The 13,746-nt window shown below is 47.8% G+C and overlaps 1 protein-coding gene across 1 annotated transcript in view; it reads right to left on the minus strand.

Annotated features, from left to right (window-relative positions):
- col4a4 (collagen, type IV, alpha 4) overlaps positions 1-13,746 on the minus strand; it is a 20,200-nt gene continuing 6,454 nt past the window's right edge. Inside the window, exons 5-47 of the mRNA XM_077540467.1 lie at positions 13,077-13,211; positions 12,890-12,934; positions 12,692-12,808; positions 12,172-12,240; positions 11,990-12,025; positions 11,857-11,919; positions 11,725-11,760; positions 11,438-11,479; positions 11,294-11,374; positions 11,164-11,208; positions 11,027-11,089; positions 10,218-10,262; positions 9,957-10,010; positions 9,817-9,877; positions 9,638-9,742; positions 9,379-9,534; positions 9,214-9,303; positions 8,983-9,143; positions 8,748-8,820; positions 8,472-8,578; positions 8,126-8,309; positions 7,975-8,043; positions 7,794-7,901; positions 7,654-7,722; positions 7,246-7,395; positions 6,883-7,044; positions 6,594-6,761; positions 6,316-6,459; positions 5,540-5,647; positions 5,271-5,449; positions 4,825-4,888; positions 4,675-4,749; positions 4,474-4,581; positions 4,221-4,328; positions 4,043-4,114; positions 3,770-3,898; positions 3,564-3,671; positions 3,335-3,490; positions 2,990-3,238; positions 2,796-2,912; positions 1,986-2,174; positions 1,423-1,706; positions 1-319 (exon numbers count right to left, since the gene is read on the minus strand). Of these exons, the coding sequence (XP_077396593.1) occupies positions 80-319; positions 1,423-1,706; positions 1,986-2,174; positions 2,796-2,912; positions 2,990-3,238; positions 3,335-3,490; positions 3,564-3,671; positions 3,770-3,898; positions 4,043-4,114; positions 4,221-4,328; positions 4,474-4,581; positions 4,675-4,749; positions 4,825-4,888; positions 5,271-5,449; positions 5,540-5,647; positions 6,316-6,459; positions 6,594-6,761; positions 6,883-7,044; positions 7,246-7,395; positions 7,654-7,722; positions 7,794-7,901; positions 7,975-8,043; positions 8,126-8,309; positions 8,472-8,578; positions 8,748-8,820; positions 8,983-9,143; positions 9,214-9,303; positions 9,379-9,534; positions 9,638-9,742; positions 9,817-9,877; positions 9,957-10,010; positions 10,218-10,262; positions 11,027-11,089; positions 11,164-11,208; positions 11,294-11,374; positions 11,438-11,479; positions 11,725-11,760; positions 11,857-11,919; positions 11,990-12,025; positions 12,172-12,240; positions 12,692-12,808; positions 12,890-12,934; positions 13,077-13,211 (4,824 nt within the window). The 3' untranslated portion in view covers positions 1-79. The remainder of the gene's footprint in view (positions 320-1,422; positions 1,707-1,985; positions 2,175-2,795; positions 2,913-2,989; positions 3,239-3,334; positions 3,491-3,563; positions 3,672-3,769; positions 3,899-4,042; positions 4,115-4,220; positions 4,329-4,473; positions 4,582-4,674; positions 4,750-4,824; positions 4,889-5,270; positions 5,450-5,539; positions 5,648-6,315; positions 6,460-6,593; positions 6,762-6,882; positions 7,045-7,245; positions 7,396-7,653; positions 7,723-7,793; positions 7,902-7,974; positions 8,044-8,125; positions 8,310-8,471; positions 8,579-8,747; positions 8,821-8,982; positions 9,144-9,213; positions 9,304-9,378; positions 9,535-9,637; positions 9,743-9,816; positions 9,878-9,956; positions 10,011-10,217; positions 10,263-11,026; positions 11,090-11,163; positions 11,209-11,293; positions 11,375-11,437; positions 11,480-11,724; positions 11,761-11,856; positions 11,920-11,989; positions 12,026-12,171; positions 12,241-12,691; positions 12,809-12,889; positions 12,935-13,076; positions 13,212-13,746) is intronic.

A 13,746-nucleotide genomic window follows, 5' to 3' on the forward strand; every position in this document is an offset into this window, starting at 1 on the left:
TCCAAAAGATATTTTTGCTTTTATTCGACCATTGTTATAATTGAAGGCGTTTGGTGTTTGCGAGTTGTGGGCGGGGCATTCACTGTGACGCCAACTTGATGCAGACGTTGCAGCGTCCCACGCTGGCAGCGTGCTGGCGGATCTGGGCGTCGGCATCGGCGTCGGGCGCCGTCAGCCAGAAGCTGTAGATGTTGGAGAAGTAATGGCACGTCCCCCGCGGTCCCTGGCATTCCACGAACGGCTGCGGCCGGAAGTCCCGCAAGCAACTGCCCGAAGACGTCAGGGACTGACCACCACCCTCGTCTCCCGCGCCCGTGTGCTGCAATCGGGGGGAAACAAAACTAAATTCAACAAGTCAAACTAGATTAAAAAGTGCAGACTGAATCGGACTCTGAAAAATGGTTATAAACATGTTTTTTACAAGCAATTAATCAAATTGATGAATCAGATGAAAAAACACGTCTTCCACTGAATTATTTTTGATTCATTCACAAACCAGACAAAAAAAAGGTCGTTTTGTTGGATCATCGATGTTTTTTCTCCATTAATAAAACGCATTAAATTTGTTTTGATTTCTGTAAATCTGATAATTAAAAAAACAAAACAAAAAAAAACAGGACAATTTTCAAATTGACTGTGCAGCAAATGCATAAACTTGAAAACTTATTTTGATTCCATGACTGGTTTGGTTGCCATCTATGAAGAATGTCCCAAAATGTTGATTGTTTACCAAAGTAAAATCTAATGTTTGCCAATATCTTATTTTCAAAATGCACCAAACGATCATCAGGCTGTTTTCATGGTGGATGACAAAAATCGGACTGTATTTCCTGCAATTTTCAGGATTTGGACAAGTTAAACAGTGACTAAGCGATTACCAAAACAGTTCATTTGATCGCTGACATGTTGATGAATGGATTAATTTTTGCACCACTACACGGATGTAATTTCAAAAATGATCTGGAATAAAAGGAATCGTTGTCTCTGTTTGGTGAATTAATGACTCACAAAGGTCATGTTGACATTTGACAGCCAATTTTGTCCCGATGGGTTTTGCTTTCAGTTCATTGGTGATGTGTTATGTGTGACAACACGATGTAGAACAAACACTCGGTGATATCCCTTGTGAAAGAAAATCATATTCTTATTGATGAAATGTGTCTGTAGCGCTTCAGTCAAGCTTCATGGTAGGGTACAGCCGCACGCAAGACATATTTGTTGTAGAGACAGAAATTAAGGTAAAAATGAATTCAAATTAGGTGAGATTAGCTACCGCGACCCTTGTGAGGAATAAGCGGTCAAGAAAATGGATGGATGGATGGATGAGATTAGCTAGTGGCAACGCAAGTTGTGACGCTCATTTTGCTGAACAATCAAGCATTGTGTAAAAGGTGCGTTTGCATCATGCGCCACGGCACCCACCATGAGGAAGGAGTATCCGGTCCACAGGCTGGTCCATTCAGGGGGGCAGGTGGGCCGCATGGACGACTGGCTGTGCAGGGCCACAGGGGGGGAGGGCGCCTCGCAAACGGCGCAGCGGCTGATGTGCTCTTGGATGGAGGCTCCACCCACGGGCAGGGCGGGCACGGCGGCTGTGGCCGACAGCCAGTAGGATTTGTCGTTGCGGCCGGCGTATGAGCACGTTCCCATGTTGCACGAGGCGAACGGCATGGTGGAGAAGAAGCGCATGCAGGAGCCCGCCTGACCTGCAACACAACAAGCGCACAGCTGCAACACAGACGCAAAACAAAGCGCCACGGCACGCTTCTTCCTTTTACGCGCGCACGACACGCTCGGGTCCGCAAAGCTCAGCGATGTTCCTGATTCTCAAAGTCAAACTTCCACATTCTGGTGATCAATCAAATCTGTTTTTGTCCCTCACGACGACGCCCTCGAACCAGAGACCCCATTTTGTTTTAGTTTGATTTTTTTCTGCCCAATCGGCCAGCCGTCAGATAGCAGGTAGGAAAAAGTAGGAAGAGTACCGAGGTCCTGAGTGTGCGCCTTCTCCTGGCCTTCCAGGTACAACAGACTGTATCCCACCCACAGAATTTGCATCCCCTGCGGACACGACGGAGGCACTTTGGTCTGGCTGTGGATGACCATTAGGAAGCCTGCGTTCAAGGTTTTGGATGGTCCAGGAGGTCCACGGTCTCCAGTCAAACCAGGATCACCTGAGCACAGAGCACAGGAAGTCTTATCAGTCACAAGCATCTTTTTCTGAGAAAATCCTCTCAGAAAACCAACGCTGCCAAACTGGACAACCGCAAAAAAATTCCGGCAGGCGACTGACCCTCGTACATATGGTGAGAAACTGAGACCTTCTTATCAGCAAACAAATTGTCAGACATCAGCAGAGATGGGAAATCCAGGTCCAGAAAGTCTAAATCCTGCCACTACTAAATGAGCTCATTTACTTAGCGGCTGAGTAGAAGCACCTGCGGCTAAAGCCGAACTGTGGGCAGGTTTTGAATTTCTGAACCTGGACTTCCCATCTCTGGATATATTATTTGATTGTGAAACAAAACATTTGTACTGCATCTACTTCTACTATATTGCCGTGACTGGATGTGGCTTAGTACCAGGAAACATATTGTTGTGTTGAGGAAGATCTGATGTGATACCACGTCATTTTTTTTATAAGCCGCTACATCTGTGATGCTGCCATGCTGTTTGCCTGCCATTCAAATTAGGAAAGCTAGCAAAACCTTATGAAAACGAGTCGCACAAGAACCATAGTTCCATCTCCAGTCTTAGTCTGAGTCTTGTGTGAACATTTGAACTTTTGGTCTCACCCTTGGCTCCCACCTCGCCGCTCTCTCCTTCCAGACCTCGTCGACCTGGTTCCCCAGTAGGACCCGGTGGCCCCCTTGGGCCTTGGGGACCAACACACCCGCCATGGCCCTTTTCACCTGCAGAAAAAAAAACCCATGATCATTACGCAAACATTGACCGACCCTGTACAGGAAAATGCCTTGTAGCTTCTTACCTTTGAGTCCGTCAAGTCCACTGTCTCCCTGAAAACCAGCACTTCCTGTTAGACCAGGTAACCCCGGGGGTCCTGGAGGGCCTCGTGGGGGTGAAGGGTAATTGGGGCAAGGAAAAACTCTGCCCATCTCCCCCTTTGGACCCGCCGGACCAGTACAGCCCTGAGACCCAGGAGGTCCAGTTGGTCCTGGGAAACCTCTAGGGCCTGGATTTCCAGGTATGCCCATCAGGCCTGAGGATCCTCGCTCACCTGTCCGCACAGATTTTCAAAATAAGAGGACCATCACAGCCTCAGCTGGGTCTGGACTATAGCAGCCTGAGCCCAGAGCTAAGAACACTGAGTCACCTTTGAACCCTGGAAATCCACCTATGCCTGCTTGTCCTTTGGGCCCTGGAAGTCCTTTGTCACCCTTTGGACCAGGGCATCCATTGTCCCCGTTGTCCCCATCATCACCAGGTACTGGAGGGTTAGGACCCGAATCCCCCATGTTGCCAGGGTAACCTGAAAGGTAGTTTGAAGTCAGTTGGTCACAGATCAACTGCTAACGTTTTGCTCATGTTACGTCTCGTCTAACCTGGCTCTCCATCAGGTCCAGGCTCACCAGGATCTCCCGAAATCCCTGAGGGAGGATTTTTGCAATCAGGTCCGGGTTCACCTAACGGACCAACTTGTCCTTGTGGCCCTGAACAAATAAAGGAGACGTGAGTACCTGAACACTTGTAGCCAACATCTGATCAGGCTTAACAGTTCTCTGGAAAATTAGATACCTAGATCACCAACCTTTTGATCCTGAAGGGCCCTTGGGTCCTGGAGGTCCAGGCTGTGATGAACCTGGGATACCTGGGGGACCAGGCGGGCCTTTATCTCCTGGAAGACCTTGTAAACCTTGGGAGCCTGGAATACTGAGCCCTGAAGAGACAGCACAAGAAAGAAGAAATGAGAGATTCGAATGACGAAATAAGAGAAATAACATGAACAGACAAAATCTGTTATAAGTTATGGTGTTTTTGTGGACCGGTGATTATGTTGCTCCAATTAGACAAAGGGACATACCCCTGGTGCCAATGTCTCCTTTCACACCCTTTAGTCCATCCAGGCCATGAAGTCCTAGTGGCCCAGGAGGACCTGTTCCAAAAGTTGAGTATGAACTAATATTTCCACATTCGTCCAAACAAAATGAAAAAAAAAAAAAGACTAATAAAAACAAAACAAAAAAACTAATAATTCCCACCTCGGAGTCCGGAGACACCCTGCGGTCCAGGGGGACCGTCAGCACCCGCATTACCAGGAAGACCTGGAACCCCTGGGCGACCTCTGGTGCCCGGTGGCCCAATCACACCTGATGAACGGATGAACAAGTTTAGAGTCTGTCTGTTTTCCAGGACTTCTGAGTTCCTGCAAGGTTTTTAGAAAGAACAGCAGGACCCCTTCGTAATTGTGATGAATTGCCTGAGCAGCACATGCTTTTGGATAGGACCCTGTACCTGGTGGTCCTTGCATCCCAGGCTGTCCCAGCTCTCCTTTGGAGCCTCTCTGGCCTCGCTCGCCAGTGAAACCCAGTGCTCCAGGGTCACCTTGAGGTCCAGAGGCACCTACCGAAGAACAATTAAATTAGTCGTCTGATTTGTAGTTTCAGGATTCAAGTTGATTGACATGAATTCAATGTTCTTGTGTTTGAACCTCACCTGGAGGTCCAGCGTCTCCGGGAGGCCCCTTGTCTCCAGGTAGACCAGGCCTACTACGTGACTCTCCTTGATCACCTGATACACAAAAGAAGAATTTGTACAAATGTCTCTGAATCAGCTTTGTCATGGCGGCAGGAGGATGTACGTCACCTTTGGCCCCAGGACGTCCTCGTTGACCGTGTTCACCAGGTCTCCCAGGGGATCCTTGGTCACCCTGTATGGCAACATCAGTATTTTGTAGACATGACCAAAAGACTGCAAGTCAGTTATTCACTTCAGTGGGATGGCTCATTCCAGTGGTGGACGATTCAGCCATCATTCCCATCAGTTATCAGTCCGTCATGATTTCCAAGCCCCAAAAGGACCGGCGGTGTCCTCGAATAACGGGGGATAGGTTCCATAACAAAATCCGCATTTTGGTGAATTTGCAAATGACCAACCATGAATAAGTGGGCTTTCAGTATACTTTGTGGATTTTGGCCTTGTACATTAGCTGCGTTGTTTGGTAAGATACAACATATGTGAATGGGCCTTATTTTGATAATAAAAATTGTGAATGAGTGCATCTTATTGAACAAGTTCTCATCTCATCTTACTGGGTCTCCTGTTTCTCCAGGAAAGCCGAGGAAACCGGAAGGTCCAGGAGACCCAGGTCTTCCAGAAAGCCCTGGTTTGCCTGATGACCCTGGCGGACCCGGAGGCCCGCTGATTCCCAAGGGCATATTGGTGCCTGGGTACCCAGGTTTCCCTGCAAGACCTGGTGTGCCCTTATTTCCTGGTAAGAACAAACATAAATTCTCTGGCAGAAACCCTTTTTCAGCCTGTCACAAAATGTTGCCATTTAAATGCTTAACTTCAGTCTTACCTCGTGCACCGGGGAAGCCGTTGACACCGGGGAGACCAGGTTTTCCACTCGTACCTTTGATAGGGACGCCCAGTACCTCCCCAGGCGGTCCTGGGTATCCTTTACAGCCTGCAGAACCACAAGAGACGGGATCACTGATGTCGATTGATGATGAAGCTTGTGTTTGATGTGTCTGTCCATCCATCCGTTTGCTATACTACACATTGGGGTCGCAGGTGGGCAAAAGCCTATCCCAGCTGACTTCAGGGTGGGGGTGGGCGATATGACGATATTATACCGTTATGGATCGTTAAGTGTTGACGATCTCATAAAGCTGAAAGATCGACAAGATCGTGGAAGAAAAAAAAAAAAATCATGATAAAACCCTGGACTGGTCGCCAGCCAATGTCAGGGCACAGATAGACATCCATTCACTGTCTTATTCACTCAATTTAGTCTTCAATGGTAAATACATTGCTTTACATATATCGCTTTTAATGACACCATATGGTGTCCAAAGTGCTTTACAAAGTCTCATATTCACTCATTCATACACCAGTGGTTGGCTGCTGCCATGCACGGATGGGAAACAACCACTCTACCACTGAGCCATGCCGCCCCCGAAGTGACTGTTCAATGACTGGTTTTGGAATGTGGGAGGAAGCCAAAGAATCCAGAGAAAACCCAGGTGGCAACACCAACTGGATTGAGACCCCCAACCACTAAACTTTGAGGCCATGTGCCTCCTAATATTAGGGTGATTGTTTTCTTGTGAGTAACAGTGGTAGTGTTTTTACCCATCTCTCCTTTGGGACCTTGACATCCTGGCCTGCCATCTTGTCCACGAGGTCCTCTCTCTCCTGTCCTCCCCGGGTATCCTGGGAACCCAATCAATCCTTGCACTCCTTGGACACCGTTCTTACCAGGGGGCCCCACCAGACCTGATTGTGGGATGATGATGTCACATGGTGTTATATGAACTTAGATGCGTTCAAACCTTTTGAATCACTCTTGGGTCATAGACTAAAAAACATTTTACTGACGAAAACAATGAAGCTGTCAGGAGGCTACTCACCTTTCCGTCCATCCCAACCTGCAAATCCAGAGTCTCCACTGGGACCAGGGGGACCCGGAAGTCCCGGATACCCAGGAAAACCAGGAGACCCTGGTTTGCCCACAGGGCCACGGGGGCCATAACCTGGAGATCCTGGTTCTCCCATATCACCTTTCTCCCCAGAGCACCCTGAGCAGAACCATGAAAGGGAAAAGAGGGCTTTAGGTCAGTTGTCCCTGACTTCTATCACAAGTTCTCCTGGTGAAACAAGAGCCATGACTTCAGGTAGTTGCTTCAGATCACACTGTACCCGGGGGGCCAGTAGCTCCTTCTGGACCTGGAGGGCCATTGGGACCAGGTATTCCTCTTTCGCACAGATCATAGATAGGGCCCGGGGTACCAATATTGCCCGGTGCCCCATCTTGTCCTCTCTGGCCCTTTGGCCCTGGAATCCCGGGAAGACCTGGGACACCTGAAGAAAAAGACAATGTGAAAAGCACACTAAGGTTTCGTGTGCATAAAGATACTGTAAACCTGGACAATTTCATCAACTATTGACTATGCGGAGGGGCTGGTTTAGCTCACGGCATTTGTGTGGCTTTATGGTAGGCAAGGTCTGAAATATGTCCTACAACAAGGCATCCAACATGTGGTTTTCAGATTTATCCCTCACCTTGCAAACCCTGGTTGCCAGCTGGGCCTGGGACTCCTTTAGGTCCCTGAGAGCCTGCTAGCCCAGGAAAGCCAATGGGTCCTGAGCTACCAATGTAAGACTCTCCAGCTGGTCCTCTCAGTCCAGAAGTGCCTGGTGCACCTGGAGAGCCTGGTTCACACAGAAAAACATGCACAACTGCTGAAGGAGCACAGCGGTCAATTCTAGATGTGAATTTGCTTGTGTGAAGAGGGTGGGGGCACTCATCATCGATTTCTCTGTGTGTCTGTCTGTCTGTCTGTCTGTCTGTCTGTCTGTAGTGTGTGTGCCTTAATCTCCACGTACTGATTGTGGGGATGCATTCTGCATGAACCTTTCTATACAATGGTCTCCTTTCTATGAAATCAGCCATATTAGACAGGACAGTACCTGGCTCGCCAGCAAAACTGAATCCTTCAGGTCCTTCAACTCCAGTATCTCCAATAAGACCTCGTGGTCCTGGCGGAGGAAGGCAGAATGTCAGTTACCACAGTTACTGGACAAAAGTGTGGTACAAATGCAGCAGTTACCTTCTGGTCCAGGTGGTCCAGGAAGTCCAGATTGTCCTTTTTCCCCTTCAGGTCCGTCAGGTCCTGTGAATCCACTGAAACCAGGAGGACCAGGAAGCCCTCTGAGGCCTGGGCAGTTGAACACAAGTCAAGTTCAAGGGTGAACAAAAACAAGAAAGTAGACCATCATAATTGTGTTCACCTGTATCTCCGGTCTCCCCTTTCTGTCCTGGGGCTCCAGGGTTTCTGGGTATACAAGGAAGAGTTTCTCCTATGGAGTGGTAGGTGTCAGTCCAACATTGTCAAGTGCATTTCTGTCCCCAAATAACCTTTGCATTCAGATTGAGAAATACCTTGAACACCTTTCAGGCCAGGAAAGCCAGAGAAACCCGGAAGTCCCGGGGTTCCTGGGTCTCCCCGCTTTCCTATTGCTCCAACCACACCTGATCCCTGGGGGCCAGGTGGTCCGATTAGTCCTTTGGGCCCAGGGAGACCCGGAAAGCCTTGGTCCCCGGGAGAACCAGAATAACTTTCTCCCTGAAAACAAATCTAAGGTTAGCACGAAAACTCATTATGCAATTTTTGTGTTTTTGTGTTTTCATGCCAAGTCTTCTGGTCTGTGGTGTGGACTCAACATGTTAGTATGATTTTATGTCACTATTTTATGCTTGTAAGACCGGAGCAATGAGAGCCAATGACCTGAGGTCCAGAGCTTCCAGGGAGTCCAGGGAGTCCATCCTGCCCTTTTCTCCCAGGAAAACCTTGTCTACCTGCAAGACCCGACTCACCACTTTCGCCCTTCTCACCTGGGAACACAGCTTTGATCAGTGCAACACGTGGACATGGTTTAATCACTTCACTTTTTCTCCAAGCTTCAGGTCTTTAGCTTGCATGCGCTGACCAGTTTTTCCTGACATCTCAACAACGTCACATGACTCAAGATCAAGATTGATTTCAACCTGGAGGTCAACTTGCCTTTAATTTCCACCACAACAAAGTCTCCCTTTTGGCCTTTGAACCCTTTGACACCAGGTAAGCCACCCAGGCCCTGCAACCCAGTCAACCATTCAATCAATGAGTCAATCAAGTGAAGAATTTGAATGTTTCAACAAGCCTGGCAAAGGGAGTCTACTTTTCAGTGTTGAATACCTTGCCTGCTCCAGCTGATGCACCAAACTTGCGACCCCGTTTGGGCCACATGTTTCCTTACCAGTTGTCCAGTTGCTCCCGTCTCTCCCGCGCAGCCGTTCTCCCCTCTTGACCCCTGAGCTCCAGGGGATCCCGGATACCCTGGCAAACCAGACCTCCCCACTGGCCCTGGGGCTCCCCGCACCACAACTGGAGGACCGCAGGAGCATTCACCTTGGCGTCCTGCTCCAAAACACATTCTGTTACTTCTCGCTCCACATTCAACCCTAATAACTGGAGCCTAAATACTGACCTTTGAATCCGTAATTGCCTGGGGCCCCGGAGGGCCCTCGTTCACCAGGTTCTCCAGATTCTCCTGGCACTCCAGGAAGGCAGTAATAGCCTATAGGAAGAAATTAAATGCACGCATAGTAGAAAGAGGAAATCCTCTTTTCCAAACAAAAATCGGCTTGCTTACCTGGCCTCCCCGGTTGTCCTTTTTCTCCTCTGGGTCCTGGGCTTCCAGGTCTTCCACTTTCCCCAGGGAATGCTTGATCTGTGAAAACCTGGCCCAGATCTCCTTTGTCACCTTTACTTCCTGGAGTCCCTCTCACTCCCACAACACCTGCTGGTCCTAATCAGAGTTCATGAAGCCTTGGTGGGGAAGTAAAGTTCCTGAACGAGTTCAAATGCTTGTCACGAAAAGTTGCTTAATAATCACGTAGTTGTCTTCTGACCTGGTATGGATCTGCCAGGCGATCCTCGTGGCCCCTGCGTTCCCATGAATCCACGATCTCCTGGAGGTCCCATCAGTCCTGGAGTCCCTGGATCTCCAGCGTCACCTTGAGGACAAGTGAGTGTCCGTGTGTGAAGAGAACTGATCGGTGTGTGTGCATGTGGGCGTGTGGACGTCTACCAGACAGTGTGATGACAATTTCCTGAGGGAGGCCTGTGAGACCGGGATCTCCCAGAATGCCCTGGGAACAGAAACAATGTTTATCATGCCACATGTGTAACACATCTCCATTGCAACCAGGAGATATTTGACCAACCAACCTTTAGACCTTCTTGTCCGATCAGACCTGGAAGACCAGAACTTCCTAGAGCTCCCTGAAACACAATCAAACATAATCTGGACTCCTGAGCTTTCCCTTCACCATAATTGATCACATCAATTAAATAATTTGCCACTGGTCAAGCCTCGTTATAACAAGCCCCACAGCCTTTATCGTGGGGAGGGTATAAGATAAGTTTTCGTTAAACGGAACTGCCATATTGTGGGAGTGCATGTTTGACTCTCAATATGAGGGCACTCACCTTAGCTCCTTTGTAACCAGGTAGACCGGGACGTCCTGGGAGTCCCTGAAGTCCACAAACACAAAGGGCCTGATTTGTCACTAATAGAAGATTACGCAAAATGTTACAGATTGCATGCAGTACCTTGTTGTCAACGTGTATAAAAATGGTGAACGAGTTTTTAAAGGACGGTTTTGCCTGTTGATGGCTTTTGGACATTTTGGAGAGCATCACAAGCGCAATACCAAGTTTGAGGTGATGGAATTGAAAGTGTTAGTGGAAGAGGAAAACCAGCATATAACTGAGTTCTTTTCCTGCGATGACTTTTGGGGCAGGCGGCAAGCTTTGTTTTTTGTTTCACAAATGTAACCATGTTTCTAATTTTGCAATAATGAAGCTTGCAGTCTCTGTCACCAAACTGCAGGTGAGTGACAAACTGTACGTAATGCCCCTCAAAATATCTGCACTCTCTCCTTTATTTTGGTCCACTTCCTGACTTTTCCCTTGACCGTTACACTCTGCTTTTATGCTTGAATAAAAGTGATGCAGTACAAATTTCAGTTTGAGGAGCCTCCAAATCCAACATGGGGTTACGGATTTTCATTGCAGGATTTTGGTAGATGGAATAGCTCAATGTGAGGCGGCAACTATGTTTTTTCTGCAATGGTCCAGTACAAGTCAGGTTCAGCCGTGTCACACGGTGTGTGACAGGCCTTCGTAAATCAGGACCAAGATCTTTCCTTGACGTGATGGGACCATTATTCAAACACTCACTTTCCCCTCTAAATCCTCTACACAGCCATCAGGACCACCAAAGAAGGATGCCTCACCCTGGGTCCGGGAAGTCCCACAATCCCCTTCTCTCCTTTCATGCCAAGAAGGCCATCCAGACCCTGAAAGTCCAAATGAGAATTAGATCTGGTGAAACTGAGTGGAAGGATACAATAAAACCCAGAAGTTGACTTACTGGCAGGCCTTGAGCTCCACACGTCCCTTTAGGCCCCGCTGAACCCTAAACAAAGCAACAGAAGACTCAAGGTTAGATCCAGCGTTTGAAAAGATGACTGGTGTCATGTGATTGGCCAGAGTGGAGTCACCTGCTCTCCTTTGATGTAAAAGTCCTCTGGGGGATCGACATACTCAAATGGCCCCGGAGGCCCCTGTAAGCCTTGTTCCCCCTGCGGATGACACCAGTTAACGCTTGCTCTCATGTCACAAAATTGGCCGTTGCGACTTTGTACCTCGTCCCCTTTTGGGCCCGGCACCGATCGACCTCGTTCGCCCTGAAACACAATCATTTAATACTTCATCCACTCTTCCAACACTTTTACTTCTTCTTTTGTTACCCAACAAAAAGAGCACAAGGTCAACACTATTCTTGTCTGAATGTGATTGTCTTGGTAATGTTGGAGCAAGGTCTTTTTGTTCATTTGCTTTGTCAAAGAAAAAGCTTGTTCTACAAATTCAAAAAGATAAATCTTCTGTACTGCTACATTCACAGATGAAAGCAAAAGTCATCTATACTTACAGGTAAGCCTCTGGATCCTGGCAGGCCAGGGAGACCCTGCACACGCATGCGCACACACATACACACACACGCTGTTACAGTTCATTTATATAAAGAGATTGAAATTTCAGTTTGTTATGTAAATGTTCTCACAGTTACACCGTCAGGACCAACAGGACCCAGAAAACCATTTGAACCTCTGGGACCTGGTCCACCCTGCATACAAACAGGAAGTCAGACACCAAGACAGGAAGGAAGTCAGAGGACAGGCAAACGGTGATCTCACCGGCAGACCAGGAAGTCCCACGAAGCCGGCGTCACCCTGTCAGACATAAAGATTGTGGAAAGGTTACAGATGTCCGTCAGCCAATGAGCTTCTTTCAAACAACAATGTGGGTAGGACTATAGAAGTATGTAAGACAATGAGGTCATGCCAAACATCTAGAGTGTGATGTGGAGACCACTCACGGGTACTCCGGGGTATTGCAGATAGAAGAACGCTGGCCCTCCTGGAAATCCCTTTGGTCCTTGAAAACCCTGAGACACAAACCAGCCAGCCAATCAATCATGCAACCAATCAAGCAAAAGGATCTTTGCTGGCTTATTTGGACCCAAGTCGCTGGCAAAAAGAAATTTCTGCTGCTTTTCTAATCAAACCACTGAAGTCAAATGCGCTCCTGATGATGACCCACATCTCACATGGTCTATGTCTATCATGTAGTCTACGTCAGGTGTTGCGGTCTAGTGTATATCTACTAAAGCAGTCCACGCTTGCGCATGTGGTCTATTTCAGGTGTTGCGGTGTCGGTCAGACGTTGTGGTTTATGTCCGGTGATTTCTTTTTTCTGTATCTACTGACGTGGTTGAGTTCAGGTGTGGTGGTTTCTTGTGCTCTAGTTTATGTGTTGTGGTGTAGTTGAGGTGTTGCGGTTTCATTCATGTGGTCCTGGTTGTGACCCTAAGATGTAGACCAGTCTGTAGTTCTGACCACTTCACCGCGGGGCCCTTGTTCTCCAGTCAGTCCAGGATTTCCCTGCCTTCCTCTTGTCCCGTTACAACCATCCACACCTGGAAAACCAGGACCGCCAGCTGGGCCCGGGTGACCCTAATTACACAAACAAACCAAAGCTGATCTTCCAAGGAAGATTGTCTAGATCTTGCAGGTAAGAATCCTCGGGGTTCCTACCGGGACTCCCTCTAAACCGGGAAATCCGGGAACACCAACGGCTCCCTGGAAAAAAAAACAAAAAAAAAACCAGCAAAGCAAGAAGTCATTAAAAAAAAAACTCTCGACTGTGGACCTTCAACCATGGTGGATTAGGGTCTGGATTGTTTCCCCTATGATGAACGAGGTTCATTTGATTTTTATTCACCATGTCTCCCTTTGATCCTGGAGGTCCTGCTGTGCCTTCAGCCCCTCGCTTGCCTTTCTCTCCTGGAGGACCCTGAGGGCCTGGGAAGCCTGGTGGCCCCGGAAGGCCCTGACGTCCAAGAGACCCTGGAGACCCCTGAGGAAAGCCAGCAGAGTCAAAGTGTCATTTCCGGTGAGACCCAAAAACTGAGGTCACCTGTGGCCTCCAAATGATTCAGGGTTTTGGTAGGGAGAGCAAAAGGTGTGTTTTTATGAGGATAAAGTTGTATTTTTGAAATCAAATAGGATTTCCTTCACTAGTTAAAGTTTGACCTGAAATTGGTGCCGATGCAAGTGATGTCATGTGTACAGGTCTTCTCTTCTCAACTCAACTCAACTCAACTCAACTCAACTCAACTCAACTCAACTCAACTCAACTTTATTTATAAAGCACTATACGCATTGTTGCTTTTGAATGCCACTGATGATGTTCAGAGCAAAATATAATTCAAGTTCATCCCTTTGAAGTGCAATTATCTTTCAATTTTTTAAAGATATTGAACTTTCATATTGAACAATGAAATATCTTGGATTAGGAGTAAAAAAATAAATAAATCTCATTGTTCAATAAACAAGCCTACATTTCATACATTTATGGCCAAACTGAGTAGGAGACAACAGACAAGATGATT

This window comes from Festucalex cinctus, chromosome 13 (assembly GCF_051991245.1).
Source record: "Festucalex cinctus isolate MCC-2025b chromosome 13, RoL_Fcin_1.0, whole genome shotgun sequence".
NCBI lineage: Eukaryota > Metazoa > Chordata > Actinopteri > Syngnathiformes > Syngnathidae > Festucalex > Festucalex cinctus.